The sequence below is a fragment of the Grammomys surdaster genome, unplaced genomic scaffold (genome assembly GCF_004785775.1).
Source record: "Grammomys surdaster isolate TR1022 unplaced genomic scaffold, NIH_TR_1.0 126949, whole genome shotgun sequence".
Classification (NCBI taxonomy): domain Eukaryota; kingdom Metazoa; phylum Chordata; class Mammalia; order Rodentia; family Muridae; genus Grammomys; species Grammomys surdaster.
Window position 1 is genome coordinate 6,997 of NW_021621734.1, and position 17,912 is coordinate 24,908.

The following is a 17,912-nucleotide window of genomic DNA, read 5'->3' on the forward strand; positions in this document are numbered from 1 at the left end:
AAATGGAGCATGGGCCTCCACATAAAATCAGGTACACTGAAACAAATAGAAAAGTAAGTGGGGAAGACTCTTGAACACATGGGCAGAGGGGAAATTTTTCTGGACAAAATACCAATGGCTTATGCTCTGAGATCAAGAATTGACAAATGGGACCTCATAAAATTTCAAAGTTTCTGCAAGCAAAGGACACTGTCAATAGGAAAAAATACCAACCAAAACATTGTGAACTTATATTTACCAATTCTACATCCCAAAGTGGGTTAATATCCAATATATACAAAGAAGTCAAAATGTTAGCCTCCAGAGAACCAAATAACCCTATTAAAAAATGGGAACCAGAGCTAAAAAGATTATTCTGAACCGAGGAAACTCAAATAGCAGAGAAGCACCTAAAGAATTGTTCAACATCCTTAGTCATCAGGGAAATGCAATTGAAACAACCTTGAGATTTCATCTCCCATTAGTAAGAATGGCTAAGAGCAAAAATTCAGATGACAGCAGATTCTGGTGAGGCTGTGGAGAAAGAGTAACATTTATCCTTTGTGGATGAAATTGCAAGATGGTACAACGACTCTAGAAATCAGTCTGGCAGTTCCTCAGAAAATTGGACATAGTATTACCTGAGGACCCTGCTATACCACTTCTGAGCATATACCCAAAATATTCTCCAACATGTAATAAGGCCACATGCTCCACTTTATTCATAGCAGCCTTATGTATAATAGCCAGAAGCTGAAAATAACCTAGATGACTTTCAACAGAGGAACAGATAGAGAAAATTTGGTAGATTTACAGAATGGACTACTACTCAGCTATTAAAAACAATGACTTCATGAAATTCTTAGGCAAATGGATGGAAATTAAAATATCATCCTGAGTGAGGTAACCTAATCTCAGAAGAACATACATGGTATGCACTAACTAGTTATTGGATACTAATCCAAATCCTCAGAATATCCAAGATACAATTCACAGATCCCATGAAGCTCAAGAAGAAGGAAGACCAATGCGTGGGTGCTTTGGTCCTTCTTAGAAAGGGGAAAAATAACCATGGGAGCAAATACGGAGACAAAGTGTGGAGCAGAGACTGAAGGAAGGTCATCCAAAGACTGTCTCATCTCGCGATCCATCCCATATACAGTCACCAAACCCAGACACTATTGTAGATGTCATGAAATGCAGGCTGATAGGAGCCTGATATAGCTGGCTAATGAGAGGCTTTACTAGAGCCTGACAAAGAAAGAAGTGGATACTTACAGTCAACCTTTTGACTGAGCATGGGGTCCCCAATGGTATCCCTAATGGGGTCACCAATGAAGGAGTTAGGGATAGGAGTGAAGGAGATGAACGCGTTTGCAACCCTATAGTAAGAACAGTAATATCAACAAGCCAGAAACCCCAGATCTCCCAAGGACTTAACCACCTACCGAGGAGTACATATGGAGGGACCCATTGATCCAGCTTCATATGTAGCAGAATATGACCCTGTTGGGCATCAGTGGAAAAAGAGTCCCTCGGTTCTGTGAAGCCTTGATTCCTCAGAGTAGGGGAATTCAAGGATGTGGAGGTGGGAGTGTAAGGGTGTATAGGGGAACACACTCAAAGAATCAAGGGAAGGGGAATAGGATAAGGGGTTTCAGGGGGTGGGAAACAAGAAAGGGGATAACTTTCGAAATGTAAATAAAGAAAATAAACAGTAAAAAATAAACTGAAAAATAATTAGGCTACAAAAGGTACAAATCAAAGAAACCAATTAAGGACTCTTAAAGATTTTAAGAATTTATTGGGAGATATTAATTGTGTGTGATTTCCAGTTGTCCTGGCTACTCAAGAGGTAAACAGTTTATTTCATACCTTACAAGGTGATAAAGATTTAAATAGTCAAAGAAAATTATCAGCTAAGCCTGAGGAGTTAGCTCTACTAGAAAGGAAACTACAGTATACTTATCTAGATGTATTAATCAAAAAAAGCCTACATCTTAGTTATTTTACCTTCTACCCATTCCCCTACAAGAATTCTCATACAGAGGGAAGATAATATCTTAGAATATACTTTTATGACGGAGACAGAGAGGAGGTCTTTAAATTGATAGTGAAAAAAACTGAGATTTTTGACAATTAGCTGGAATGGATCCAGCTGAATTGTGGTACCTTTACTAACACAGAGGTTGTCTCATTATGGGCATAAGATGGACATTGACAAAGAGCATGAAGTAATTTCTTGGGAGAGTTTAACAACAGGTAATTTTAAAACGAGTGACTTCAGTTCTTTAAAAGAACTAATTGGATTCTCCCTTGTATAATAAATAAAAAATTCCAATTTCTGGAGTCCCTACACTTTACACTGATACTAATAAATCAAGAAAGACAAGACAAAAATGAGAAGATATAAGTAAGTTGTCTGAGAGTTCCTATAAGTTGGTTCAAAAATTTGAATTATATAAAATATTCATGGTAATGTCAGAATTTAAAGAGTCTGTTAATATAGTGACTGACTCTCAATATGCAGAAATGGTTGTTTTACACATAGAGACTGCTGAACTTATTCAGGGTGATTCTGAGTTGACTTCACTTGTTACTCAGCTACAACAAATTATCAGAAATAGAAGTCATTCACTATACATAAAACACACATAAGACGCCATACAGGTCTGCAAGGTCACCTTTGAAGGAAAGGTTATGTGAAGCTTAAGAATTTCATTAAAAACTCCATGGTGACAGTAAAGGCTTTAAGAAAGAATTCCCTATTACTTGGCAACAAGAGAAGAAAATTGTGTGGCACTATCCTACTTGTTCCTTTTGTAACTAAACTCCATTACCTACAGGAAGTTATCCAAAGAAATAAAACTTGGCAAAAGAGTATGTTCCATTTTACAGAGTTTGATAAACTGAAATATGTCCATCATACTATAGCTACATATTCAGGATTTCAATGGACAACCTCCTTAGCTTCAGAGAAGGCTGATTCTGATAGTATACATTTGTTAGAAGCTATGCCCATTATGGGAATTCCCATATAAATTAAAATGGAGAATACTCAGACATATGTCTCTAATAAGATGAAACAGATGTTTTTGCATATTATAAGATAAACCAAGATACAGTAATATCACATAGTTCTAATGGACATGCAGTTGTAGAGAGATTTTATTGTATCTAAAGGACATGCTTAACAAGCAAAAGAGGACAAGAAAAACTCCTGGAGATAGATTACATAGTGCTTTATTAAACTTAAATTTTTAAAATGCTAATGAACAAAAAACTATGGATGCTAAAATATGTTGGAATATAGCAAAAACTTCTAAACTTACTAGAGTGTTTATTTTAAAAATATTCTGTCATCGGAATGGAAATTGAGTAATGTGTTATTCTAGGGGGTGGTTTATGCCTATATTTCCACAAGGAAAGAAAAACTATGGGTTCCTTTCAAATTGATAAATGTCAGAGATGACAATGAGAGACATCCCTAAGAACTTTCCTATAGACTAGAAGAAAGAGACTAACAAGGTCAAAAGACTAAGTCATTTGTATGTGGTGATGTACATATCTCTGTACACAGAGACAGCTCTAGAACCAGCTAAGAGTTAAATGTCTATATACAGCCAATAACACCTATTGGGTACAAAATTTTCATGACTTATTACTATATATAATCTTTTAAGACCGCATGAATAGAAATTAATATCTTAGTTTGATTATATGATCAAAATAATCTCTAAGGGAAGACACTTGTCTTTCTTTATTGATTTTTATCAACTGATCTGTGCACCTCACACCTTCCATATGAATGGCATTACAGAGCTATGTGTTACTTGTAAGGTTTATATATTGCAGAATGAAGGAGAAGGTAGACAGGCTTGACAAGGTTTGTGCTCTGGGATGCTGAAATTCTGGGACCTTCCATTCCAGCTAGTGTTTGATTGCACCTCAACCACATCAAAGCTATTTCTTGTAGGAAGCCGTTAACGCCGTAGTGCCGGAGGCGAGACCTATCACCATTACAAGATGGCGCTGACATCTGCTGTCCATCCCAATAAACAAGCTGTTGCGCATGTGCGGGAAGTGAGCATGCGTCAAGTCACAGCCCATCCCGAGGCATTTTGGCAGGCAACGAGTAAGCAGCCAATCAGAAATTAAAACGCCACTCCAAGGGTATATAATCAGTGCCTTTTGGGGGCCCGGGGTCTTCCTCCTTTCATTAACAATAAACGTTTGCTGCGGAAGGATCCTGGTGTCCGAGTGCATCTTGCTGGTGAGACATTGCGCGGTGCACAGCAGGTGCCAATACCCGGGAAATTCACCAACGCCAGTGCCGAGGGGACCCTCCGCTCGTAGAGTGGATTCAGAACTGCAGAACAAAGGTAAACTCTGAGAGGCATGTTTGGCCTTGATCTATTTCGTCTCCCTCCCCAGGCGGCACTCCTTCTCTTCCTTCTGGTTTTGCAGGATGAGAAAAGCCGCTCAAATGTAGCAGTGGGCCAGGGAGTGCTAGACAAATGTACAGGGCAGCATGTCAGAAACAGAGCAGGATAAGCGCTTAGGAGCTCAGAAAAAAAAGGAGCTCAGAAAGAAGGCATGCCTAAGGAAACAGACCCTTCCAAAGGCGTTCAGTCCGCGGAAGTGAGAGGTAAGGGAAAAGACACCCTTGGGAGAGATGAAGGGAAAAGAAGCCTCAGAAAGAAACCTCTTTATCCAGTAAAGGAACTGGAGGCCTCAGGGCTGGGTGGCTCTGAGTCGGAGGAGCTAACTTCCTCTGAGTCGGAGGACTTAGATGAAGAGACAGATAAGGAGGAAAGATACCAGAAAGGAAAGAACAGGGTTAGAAAGAATTGGAAAACTAAGAAAGCAGGGTACTGAGGTGCTACAATAGCTGCCTGCTACATCTCCAATGAACAAGATGAAAAGTTACATCTTGAATATGAGAGAGAGAGAGAAAGGGTTTTAGAAAAACAGTTGTCCTCTCTCTGAGCTTTGTCAGCAAAAAAGGAATGAAAAGGCTATTTCAGAGCTCATCTAGAAAAAGAAAGAAATTTGGGAGACGTCCTGAATTTCTCTTTATTTAGCTCTTAGATGTCCTTCTTTGTTGTCTGTCCTTGGCGCGCCACTGTCCACGTGTGTCAATTGTTTGTTTTTTGTTTTGTTGTCTAAGTGTATGTTCTATGTTGCATGTTCAAAAGACAAAAACGGTTACATATCCAACTCTTGGGCTAGTTTAACTTTGTTTTAAAGGCAGTCTTAATATACACAGCAGAGACTGATAAGCTACCCTACACCTGTAGCTAAGAGTTGAGCTGATCTGAAAAAGCCTTTCCAGGAATTGAAGTTGACATAAGATGCTTTTAAAAGAGACCAGTAGCTTTTTGGGTTTTATAAGAAAGCTAAGAGTTGTTTTGTCCTAGAAAAATCTCTGTGACAAGGTGCTTTTCTCTTGAAATTACAGCTAGAAAAGGCAACAAATTTTGTTTGGTCTAAATATATAAGATGCATAGCCACTTCATTGTTGTTTCTGATTGGTTTTAAAAGTATAAAAATGTTCTACATGTCTTGGTTATAGATTATTGGCTTAAATTATTGGGTGTGATTAGAAATTTACAACTTTGGTAACAGAAAGTTGGCGTAAAACTAACTCAGAGTTATAGTCATTCAGAAACCAGATGTATATAAAATAAGATTTTAAAACAGTATCTCTTTAATGAGATATTAAAAGCTGCTTCATACACTCATATATTGGCAGCAAAACTTTGTAACATAAAGGTAATCTACTTGGTGTTGATTTTAGAAAGAATAGATTGTTTACATTGCTTTTGGTTTTGTCTCTCAAAATTAATGGTTATACTCTAATGTTACAAAAGAAATTTAAAAATTTTGTTAAACCGCCAGTATTCCATTGGCTACAGTTGGCAGTTCAATTGTGAGTTTGGAATTCTTTGACTCACCCATGTTTATGGTTCAGAAGAGGATAGAGCAGAGTTGGCTATTTTGTCAGGAGGAGATTACTTGATTTGGAGCTCAGATTGGAGTGATACTAGTAAAAATCATAGTGCCATGATGAATGCTCAGGCAGACATGTAGATTGGGATCTTAACATGCTTCTAGGAGAAGGTCAGTGTGAAGGCAATGTTAATCAGGTTGAACTGCTTACACAGCTCTCAGACCATACAAGCAGACTTAGATACATTCATCTTTTCGATGAAATTGCGCCCTCATACAATCAGGGTCTGGCCATAGCCTGCACAGAACCGTAAAGATAAAAGATGTTTTAAATGTGGAAATTTAGATAGTTTTTAAAAATGACTGTCCCAGGAACAAAGGCTTGTGCAACAGTCAGGTGACCAAGGTTACATGACAAACTTGTCCTTGGTGCTAGGCCTCAGGATATAGGCCAAGATTAAAAACATTTACATTTAAGTTTAAGCTATATACAGAGTGGGCAAGGCAGGATCTTGTATTGTAGACATTCCTTTTGTTCTGACCTGCCTCTAGAAGGGTGTTTTCTAGAATTTGTTTATTGCCTTGTTTGTTCCTTAGGGAGGCATCAGCCTCAGACTCAAAAGAAATTCACAACAGCTTATGGGCCAGGAGTTAGAGATAATGATTATGCTGGAGGAATTAAAATTGTGCTTGCTTCCCTCCATGGCATTGTAACTACTGCCGGCAAAGGAATTCCTCAACTCGTTTTGGGTCCTTTCTTCCAAAATTGTTGAGAGTGATAGAAGAAAAATTTGTTGTTGCTTTAATACAAAAGTTAAATATTTAAATCTCTCAGTGTATATTTTCATTTTCTTGAATTTTCCCCTGCTTCAGCACAAATAATTAAATTATGTGCTGTAACCACTGTTTGAAATGATGAAAAATCAAGCTTTCAATTGGTACACTCATAGTCAGTATATGGTTCACGGTTTGTAACTACTTAAAATTGTTGCCTTTTTAGACATTGCTAATTCTCAAATTTTACAGTTATTTATACAAACACAGTTTAATTTAGCCAGCTTACACTTCTCAAAAGTTTGGACAATTTTGTCGCCAAATGGAGGTGACCCATCTGATGGGTCTCCCTTATAACCCGCAAGGACAAGGCATTATAGAATGGGCTCATCGCACTCTTAAATCTTATCTAATAAAACAAAAAGGGGGAGTCGAGGAGGCTCTACCCTCAGTGCCATGAGTCACCGTTTCTATAGCACTTTTTACCCTTAATTTTTTAAATCTGGACAGTCAAGGCCACACGGCAGCTGACCGTCATTGCTTAGAGCCTGATAGGCCAAAAGAGATGGTCAAATGGAAGGATGTCTTGACCAGACAATGGAAAGGCCCGGATCCTATTTTGATAAGATCCAGGGGAGCGGTTTGTGTTTTTCCACAGGAAGAAGACAATCCATTTTGGCTACCAGAGTGACTGACGCAACGACTCGTGGCATCTGAAGATGACCCCCCAAAAGACTCATATACAGATCCTTATTTGGATCCTCCAGCTTTGGGTTCCTAGTATTTTTGTTTATTTTATCAAATTCCACCTTTAAGAATTGTACCAATGAAACCTGCTGGATGTCCCAGTGTTGGAGTTCTGAAAGATTCACTTGCACTATGGTTGCCAGAGTCCCGCGATGGGTTCCTGTCCCTGTGGAGACTCCTTTCACTTTGTCATTATTTAGGCAAAAAGTGATTTTGGTATAACTGCAGCCATAGTGACAGGGATATCAGTTAGTGCCATTGCCGCCACTGCCGCTGGGATTGCTATGTCAACTTCTGTTCAGACGGACACTGCCCTCAACCAATTGTCAGCCACGGTGGCGGAGGCTGTTAACCTTCAAACCTCCGCCAGCGCCCAACTAAAAGGCGGGCTAATGATCCTTAATCAACGCCTTGATTTAGTGGGAGAGAGATTGGAGATCCTCTTTCAATTAGCCCAATTGGGATGTGAGAGAAAACTGGGTACACTTTGCATCACCAGTGTACAGTATGAAAATTTTACCCGAGCAGCTAACTTGTCCAGACGTTTGGCTCTCTACCTCGCAGGAAATTGGTCAGAAGTATTTGAGGAGACGCTCGAGGTGCTGAGGACAGCAGTGGTAGCTATCAACGCGACACGAGTGGATCTATTACTGACTGAAGGACTGTCCTCCTGGATTTCTTCGGCCTTTTCCTCCTTTAAGGAGTGGGTGGGAGTAGGCCTGTTTGGTACAGCCCTATGTTGTGGATCAGTGTTCATGTTATGGTTGGTCTGCAAACTCAAAGCTCAACACAGACGTGACAAGGTGACAATCACTCAAGCATTTGCAACAGTAGAACAAGGCTCATCTCCCGAGATTTGGTTATCCATGTTTCGTAAATAATGACACTTGGGTTCTCGGCTGCTGTACCCCAAGGGCTTTTGGTGAAGACACCCTATGAAGCCTCAAACATATCTGTAAACAGTCCCTGCCCACTAAGGTGTTTTTCCACGAATAGTAGGTCTGGTAAGTCAATGACGGAGCGGACGGATAAGCCTCGGCCACCTAAGACAGGGCAGCCCCGGGTGGGGAGGCTGACCCAGTGACGGGTAAGAGTTTGAGCACCGCCCTCCAAAGAGGCTCAGACCCGCTGTGAGACCCCCAAATATGGGAGTTACGAAACCTTCCCAGGGATCTCAACTACCACCCTGTGCAATAAAACAAAAAGGGGGAGGTGTAGGAAGCCACTACCGCCGTAGTGCCTGCGGCAAGACCAATCGCCATTACAAGATGGCGCTGACATCCCCTGCCCATCCCGATAAACAAGCTATTGCGCATGTGGGGGAAGTGAGCGCCGCCAAGTCACAACCCATCCCGGGGCGTTTTGGTGGGCAACGAGTAAGCAGCCAATCAGAAATGAAAACTCCACTCCAAGGGTATATAAACAGTGCCTTTTCGGGGCCCGGGGTCTTCCTTCTTTCATTAACAATAAACGTTTGCTGCGGAAGGATCCTGGTGTCCGCGTGTGTTCTTGCTGGCGAGACAATTACACGCGGGTCACAATTTCTTCTAAAGGGTTGCTTCCAGGACATTTCCATAACATCTCACTTGTCCTTCAGGGTGGGGGGTACTCAGTTTCCTTTAGCAGAATAGGAACAGACGCGGTGGGAGGAAGTTGTGAGTATGGAATTGAGTGGAGAGGAGTGAGGCAGCTGAAACTAGGATGTAAAGTGAATAAATAAATAAATGAAAAAAAGGAAAATGAAACCATTTAAACATATACATACATGTTTCTTCAGAAAATAATTATGCTGGTATTCCTGCATGATATGATAAATACATACATACTGATTAATAACTATTTAATTTCCATAGTTTCACATGTAGAAACTTTTGTCATGTCCGATCTCAGTAAACAAACCCTCAAATAAACGATTTATTTAAATAAAAATAAAATGTTTTCAAGTTGGAATTCTATGAAGTAAATTGGAATTTGCTGATAATACACAACAAAGTAGCAATCAAAGTACGAAATATTTGATGACTCAAGACTCCATGATTCTAGGCTGAAGAAATGACTCTCAATGCTGGAGAGATATTAGTAGTACTGTATTGCACAGGAAGAGGACCTGAAATCAGTTCCTAGGACCCCAAACAAGAAGTTTATAGCTACATACGACTTCAGGTCCCATGGAAGCAATTCACTCTTCTCACCTCTGAAGGCAAAACAAAGAGAAAAGTATACATACTACTTCCACCACCACTATTTCTACTACTAGTATTAGTAACACTATGTTTAAAAAAATTACCTTCACAATTCCACAGCAGCATTTATTTTATGACCACATTCAATTATTTGCATATTGAACAACAAAAACATAAACATCAGTGTTCATATAATATTTAAAATTTTGAAAACTTATTCCAATGGGAACATCCCTGGAGGGAATCCAGCCATTTTCTCCTGGAACACTTTATCGAAGGCTTCAGCTGGGGCTACTGTGAAGTGATTCTTCCAGTCCCCAGTTGTGCCTGGAAAATGTTAAGCAAATACATAGATGGATTAATAATGGTCTTAACACTGCTCTAGATTCTCCCATCATGTGCTCTTACCATCTGTTTGATAAAGAACACACTGTTAAAAGAACAAACGGTAATTTTCTATAGAAACCTTCTACATTCATGAAATCAAATAAACAGACTTCTCCCTCTCTGGAAATTATGTTCCACCTTTTCCTCTTCCAAGCTATATATGAGACAATCTAACAAAAGCAACACTGGCTTGTCCTTTTTATATATCCAGATGATTCCTGCTTTCCACCAAACCTGTTTCCATCACACTATCCAACTCAACAGTGTTTATCCTCTCAATGATCCAAACCAACTTCAATTGTTTGTCTATATTTTAGTATTTACTTATAGAAGTTCTTCACAACATGCAAACAACTTTTAAATAATATCTTAAAATAGTTTTTATTTTTTTGTGTGTGGGACCACATGAGTGCTACAGATACACACAGTTATGATCAGTAGTTCAGCTGTCTTGATTTTCCCATGTGATACACACAGCCACTCCTGGCTGAGAACATTGCAAGACTTCTGTTTCACTCAGCCATGGTGTTTTATGATGCATGAAGACCTGTATAATTTGAGTCCCTGTCCTTTATAGAACTGTCTTTTCTGACCATACATTGGTTTTTACCACTTCACTCCATAGCGTCTTCAGTTTAAGCTTTAGAAATTGTTCAATTTCTCACTCTCTGTTGTATTGTCCTTCAATCCAGATGGAAAGTATCTTTTATATAGTGACATCTTGGTCTTTGCCTTTTTATTAATGACACTGTAAACTTCTCTGTCTTTCCTCTGTTTACAATCCATCAGCCTCCATTCTTGATTTATTTTCCAGCTGTGTCACTGTGATGTGTTCCATCCACTTCAGCTTTGGATATACACACAGAACATGAATTTAATTTGTTTAAAAAGAAAGTGTTTCTTAAATCATTGTGTGGTTCATTTTGCAAAGAGTGCCAGACATATAGGCCATACTCAGTGTGTAACTATTTTAATGAATCCATGAATACATGAGAAAAGTGTACCAGTGTACCGATTTTGCTGATGGGAAAAAATTAGTCTTTCAGATATTACCAAGCATGATAATGATGTATGATTTTGTGAATGTGATGCAAAAAGATGGACAATAGAAGTCATGCTTTTCTTTATTACATTACTGCCTTTCTGTATCATCACATAAATTAATTTTAACACTCTTATTGGCTGTAATAAAGAAAATGTAGCTAGTTCCATTATTTGCTTGTTTCTTTTTCTTTTTTATTATTGAGTACTTTATTTATCTATATTTCAGATGTTATCCCCTTCCCCCATCCTTACCCCCAGAAACCCCTTAACCCATCCTCCCTCTTCCTATTTCTATGAGGGTATACCCCAACCTACCCACTCTCTCTCACCTCTCCTCCTTCAAATTTCTCCTTACTGAGACATCCAGCCTTCAAGGGAACAAGATCCTCCACTCCCACTGATTTCCTACTAGTCAATCCTACTCTATAAATACAGCTAGAATCATGGGTCTTTTCATGTGTGTTCCCAGGCTATCTGTTTTGATACAGGGAGCTCTGGTTTGTTGGTATTGTCACTCTTCCAGTGGGGAAACAAGCCCCTTCAATTCCTCAAATCTTCTCTTTAACATGTCCACTGGTAACCCTGTGGTCAGTTTGATGGTTAGCTGTGAGCATTGGCCTATGTATATGTCAGGCTCTGGCAGTGCCTCTCAGGAGACAGGTATATCAGGCTCCTGTCAGCATGCACTTCTGGACATCCACAACAGTATTTGTATATGATGATTACATGTTGAGGGACCTTCAGGGGGGGCAGTCTCTGGATGGTCTCTCCAACAGTTTCTGTCCTGTACATTATCTCATATTTGCTCCTGTGAGTATTTTGTTACTCCTTCTAAGAAGGACTGAAGGACCCAATCTTTAGTCTTTTTTTTTCTTGGGCTTCCTGTGGTCTGTGAGTTCTTCTTTAGTATTTTGAAATTTAGGGCTAATATCCACTTATCAATGAGTACATACCATGTGTGTTCTTTTGTGACTGGGTTACCTCACTCAAGATGATATTTTCTAGTTCCATCCATTTGCCAAAAATTTTCATGAATTCACTGTTTTTAATAGTTGAGTAATATTCCACTGTGTAAATATACCAAATTTTCTGTATCCATTCCTCTGTTGAAGGACATCAGGGTTCTTTCCAGCTTCTGACTATTATAAATAAGGCTGCAATTAACATAGTGGAAAATGTGTCCTTATATTTTAGACCATCATTGATGAGTAGCATCGCTGGATCCACAGGTAATATTTTGTCCAATTTTCTGAGGAACCTCCAGGCTGATTTCCAGAGTAGTTGTACAAGCTTACAATTCCACAAACAATGGATGAGTGTTGCTCTTTCTCCACAGCCTCCCCAGCTTCTGCTGTCATCTGAGTTTTTAAACTTAGCCATTCTGATTGGTGTGAGGTGGAATCTCATGGTTGTTTTGATTTGCATTTCCCTGATGAGTAAAGATGTTGAATATTTCTTTAGGTGCTTCATGGACATTTGATATTCCTGAGTTGAAAATACTTTGTTGAGCTGTGTACCCCACTTTTAATAGGGTTATTTTATTGTCTGAAGTTTAATTTCTTGAGTTCTTTATAAATTTTGGATATTAGGCCTCTATCAGATGTAGGATTGGTGAAAATCTTTTCTCAATCTGTGGTTGGCTGCTTTTTCCTATTGATGGTGTACCTTACAGAGGCAATGCAATTTTATGAGGTTCCATTTGTCAATTCTTGGTCTTAGAGCATAAGCCATTGGTGTCCTGTTCAGGATCTTTCCCTGCCAGGGGGCAGACCTAACTTGGGGGGAATCTTCTTCTTCTTGTCTGTTCTTGTGGCAGTGGAGTGAGAAGAGTGTTGGTGGGGGTAAGACTTGATATTAAGAGATTTGGTGTAAGACTTTGGTCTTACAACATATTTAGGGTTCCTGTATAATAAAAGTTTACTTACCTTTTATTTATTTACTTTGCTACTATAGCTGACTTCCCTTTTGTGCTCCTCTGAGGTCAGAAACTGCAGTTTCTTGCACTTAGTACCTCATCCCAAAACAGCAAAGGATTAAGTAAATAGCCTTTGTACTGTCTCAGCAGGAACTCCTGGGCTCTTATTCCTGCTAGTCTGAGGTACCTAGAAACAAAAACACTTAGAGAAGTTATTATAGAGTTTATTTTTAAGTGTTAAAAGTTTCCTATTAAAGCTATCTAAGGTGAAAAGTGGAAAGTACTAAGGAAGAAAAAGGAAAAAAAAATTCTAATAAGGGAAACATTCTAAGGCAAAAATTCTAGGCAGGGGAAAAAGAAAGGAAAGGACAGATGACTCTCTTTCTCTCTTTCTTTTTCTTTAGTACTAATACATCTTTCAGAATACATGACCACATGTTTCAATGTTCATCACAAGTTCACACCAGAAATCAAATCATAAATTGACATATAAGTATAAAACAGAGAATGTTTACATGGATATTCATTAGGAATAATTATCTGGCTAAACATCCATCGTCTGTCTAGCTCCACAGGTTCACTGAAGGTTTAAAATTATAACTAAGAAATTAGTGAAATTTAGTATAGATAAACCCAGGCAATATTTTATCTTCTGTCCTAGCTCCTATAATAAGCAGTTAGTTTCCTTTTAGTGAAATTTGGTTAATTGTTTTACCTCTTGGAAGGTGCTCTTTGTATGAGAAAGTCTGGATACTATCTAAGAGCAAATTGCTGGTGACACTTGGTAGACTGTCAGAGTTCTCATTGCAGTTTTGATTATCAGAAAGGGACCTAATAGCAGTACCAGTATAAAAGAGCTTAACATTCATTGATAAAACTTTAGGAATTCTTAAAGGATCATCATTAAGACTTAAGACGTTATCTAGTTGTCTATATAGCATTATCACAAGACAATACATGTTTGTGGATTTGCAGAGATTGGCTCCAAAGGGGTGTCCTATTACTTAGTGATTGTTACATATGTTTAATAATAATAGGAGAAGCATATTAATAGTAGGAATCTTTAGTAAAATAAGTCTCATAGAGCCTTGCAGAATAAGGTCTTACTTGTCACAGATTATATAATAATCCAAGGCAAGCCATTCCAGGATGATCACCCACTAGTTATTAGCTTGTCCTATTACGGCTTCTGACATTTTCCTCTGTTCCTATGTGTTCGAGGCTTTTCCCCACTTTCTCTTTTATTAGTTTCAGTGTGTCTTTTTTCATATGGAGGCCCTTGATCCACTTAGACTTGAGTTTTGTACAAGACGATAACAATGGATCTATCTACATTTTCCTACATACTGATCTCCAGTTCAACCAGCACCATCTGTTGAAAGTACTGTCTTTTGTCCACTGTATGGTTATAGCTCCTTTGTCAAAGATCAAGTGACTATAAGTACCTGAGTTCATTTCTGGGTCTTCTATTCTATTCCATTGATCTTTCAGCCTGCCTCTGTACCAATATCATGCAGGTTTTTCCTTTTTTCTTTTTCTTATCACTATTACTCTGTAGTACAGCTTGAAGTCAGGGATGGTGATTCCCCCAGATGTTCTTTTATTGTTGAGAATAGTTTTCACTCTCCTGTTATTTTTTATTCCAAACGAATTTGAGACTTGCTTTTTCTGTCTCTGTGAAGGTTTGAGTGGGAATTTTGATGGGGATAGATTGGTCTTGGCAAGATGACCCTTTTTTTTTTTTTTAACTACATCAGTCCTCCCAGTCAAAGAGCATGGGAGATCTTTCCATCTTTGGAGAACTTTTTTTTTTCTTCAAGGAGTTGAAGTTCTTGTGATAAATATCTCTGGCTTTCTTGATTAGATTCACCTGAGCTATTTTAAATTTTTGTGACTATTGTGAAGGGTGCCGTTTCCCTAATTTCTTTCTCAGCCTGCTTATCCTTTAAATAGAGGAAGTCTACTGATTTGTTTGAGTTAATTTTATATCCAGCCATGTTGCTGAAGTTAGCAGGGTTAGGAATTCTCTGGTAGAAGTTTTGGGGTCACTGAAATATACTATCATATCATCTGCAAATAGTGATATTTTTTCTTCTTCCATTCTAATTTTTATCCCTTTGATCTCCTTTTGTTGGATAATTGCTGTCTAGGACTTCAAATACTACATTGAATAGATAGTGAGATAGTGGGCAGCCTTGTATAGACCCTGATTTTAGTGGGATTGCTTCAAGTTTCTCCCCATTTAGTTTAATATTGGCTACTGATTTGCTGTATATTGATTTTACTATGTTAAGGTATTCACTTTGAATTCCTGTTCTTTCTAAGCCTTTTACCTTGAAGGGATGTTGAATTTTGTCAAATGCTTTCTCAGCATGTAGTGAGATGATCATGTGTTTTCTTTTCATTGAGTTTTTTATATAGTGGATTACACTGATGGATTTCCAAATGATGAATCATCCCTGCATTTCTGGGGTAAAGCCCACTTGATCAATGTGGATTATTGTTTTGATGTGTTCTTGGATTCTGTTTGTGAGAATACTATTGAGTATTTTTGCATCGATATTCATAAAGGAGATTGATCTGAAGTTCTCTTTCTTTTTTTTTTCAAAGTTTTATGATAGGTTTATTTAAAATATTTTAGTCAAAAAAGTTTGCTAAATAGATTTTTCCAATATTTAAAGAAAATGGTATCTGTAATAACAGAAAGGGTAACTGGTCATCCATCATGCCAACGCAAGCAAGGTCTTCCCAGTGCAGCAACAAAGTTCAGCGTGAATACAGTGGCCGATTCCGAAAGCATGCAAGTTACATCAGGTTGCTTCTAAGTCAGGAGAAACCCATTAACCGGGCTCTGCCCATGGAGAGACATGGGATGCCTGTGTAAACTGCAGGCATGCCAGCTCTGTCAGGTTGCACCTCAGGCTACCTGATGTTGGGTTTTATTTCTTTTTCTTCTTCTTCCTCGCTATCGTCCACCTGTTGTATGACCAGATCGGCAGACCCATCCTCTACAATCTCCACATAGGCTCGATTCTCTCCTTCGTTCAGGTGCCACCGGCCATCCTTCTCTCCATCAGCCGGGGACGCACGGCGTGGCTCGGCTTCGAGGTCCACAGGGAGGCTGTCCATGCCCACTTCAGCAAGGCACTCGTTACACAGTCGGTAGCGCCTGGTTCCTTCCTGTACCACTTGCCCTGTGAGGTCAGTCACATGGCGTTTGCATTTCCTGCAGATGAGTTTGCATGCCTGGTGAATTGTTCGGAAATGGCTACTCAGATGGTCGAGCCTGCTAAAGCGTTTCCCACAAGCCTGGCAAGGGTACGGCCTCTCTCCTGTGTGGCAGCGCAGGTGGCGCTTGAGGTCTGCCTTCCGCTTCACCACATGAGTGCAGTATGGGCATTTGAATCGCAGCCTGGGCAGATCATCTGGAAAGCTCCTGGATGTGACATCAGACCCTTGGCTGTACTGGTAGCCAGCAGGAACAGAATCCACTTCAGCATCAACCTCTACCTGCTCTTCAGACTGGGGAACATGGTTGCTGGAATTGGAGGGCCGAGCATCTCCTTTGCCAGACTTAAAATGAACAACTTCAGATGGCTGTGGTAATCTCAAATGCTTGGTCTTTTTAATGGGGTCCTTCCTTTGCTCGTGCTTGGCTAATGGTTGCTGAGGACCCCTCTGGGAGGCTGGGTGGTAACCGTACTTGTTCCATGGCTTTCCACTTACTAGACTTGGTCCTTGGTCTGGGCTCAGGTGAGAGCTGGGAGACCCACTTTCTTCCTGCCAGCTGCTACTGTAAAAAGAGGAATGCTCTACTCCATTAGAGCCCGTGTCCTTATCTGAGAGGCTGAAGTAGCGATCTTTCTCTTTCTCACTAATGTCCAAGGAAGACTTAATGAAAGACTTACACACACTAATGACGTCAGTCATCTGAAGGAAGCTCGCGGCGGACATCACTTCTATAACATTCTATCCAGTAAGAGAGAGTTTGCCAGAGTAGACAAAGTCCAGGATGACTGTGAAGGTATCGGGGGAGAAGGTCTGAAACGTGGCTGTGGTTGGCTGACTTGTCTCCTTTGAGTTCTGAGAAAGCAGCATTTTGAAGTAGCCGCTGCTCGCAAACAACACATTCCCGTGCGCTTTGAAGACCTTGCCTTCGACTAGAATACTGCAGTCGCAAAACACGTCTTGCCTGCGCTGCTCGTTCAGCTGCTGCAGGAGGTGAGACTGGTGAGAGGAGATCTCCATTCTGAAAATGGACGATGCTACTCTTGAAACCTTGGGACTGTTGAAGGGCAAAGAGGAAGGACTCCAAGTCACCAAGTTCACAAACAGAGGAGTGTCCGCGGGGCTCTGGCGGCTCGCTCGCTCTCGTGCGCTGCGGAGCGATTCCCGGTTCTCGGTAGGGGAAGCACCCCCTTCCGAAGCCGAGGCTTTGCGCCCTAAAACAAGTAGCCCCAACGTGGGAGAAACAAAAGGTATTTGCTGACGTGGGCGTTGGACAGAAACGCCCGAGGGCTGAGGACACAATTAAAGGGGCAACGCACAGATTTCAGGCACCAACCAGCAGCTTCGCCCACTCCCCCTGTCCGTGCCCACACCCGACTGCACCCTCCGCAGGCACTGGGGCGCCCAGGTTCCCCAGCAGTTGACTGCGGATCATCTGAAGTTCTCTTTCATTGTTGGGTCTTTGTATGGTTTATGTATGAGCATAATTGTGGCTTCATATAATGAATTGGGCAGTTTTCCTTCTATTTCTATTTTGTGGAATAGTTTATAAGGAATTGGTATTAGGTCTTCTTATAAGGTCTGACAGAATTCTGTACTAAAACCATTGGGTTCTGGGCTTTTTTTTTTTTTTTAGGTGTATTAAACATTTGAAACTCTTTAGCAGCAATTTAACATTACCCATATTATCAGGATTCCTTATA

General features: G+C 40.0%; 1 protein-coding gene across 1 annotated transcript; it reads right to left on the reverse strand.

Annotated features, from left to right (window-relative positions):
• Positions 1 to 15,903: 15,903 nt before the first annotated feature.
• Positions 15,904 to 17,254, reverse strand: LOC114615613 (zinc finger and BTB domain-containing protein 8A-like). Its single transcript, XM_028761303.1, is given in 1 exon segment — positions 15,904 to 17,254. A coding segment is annotated over 1 exon segment (1,326 nt). The 5' UTR covers positions 17,230 to 17,254.
• Positions 17,255 to 17,912: the final 658 nt, after the last annotated feature.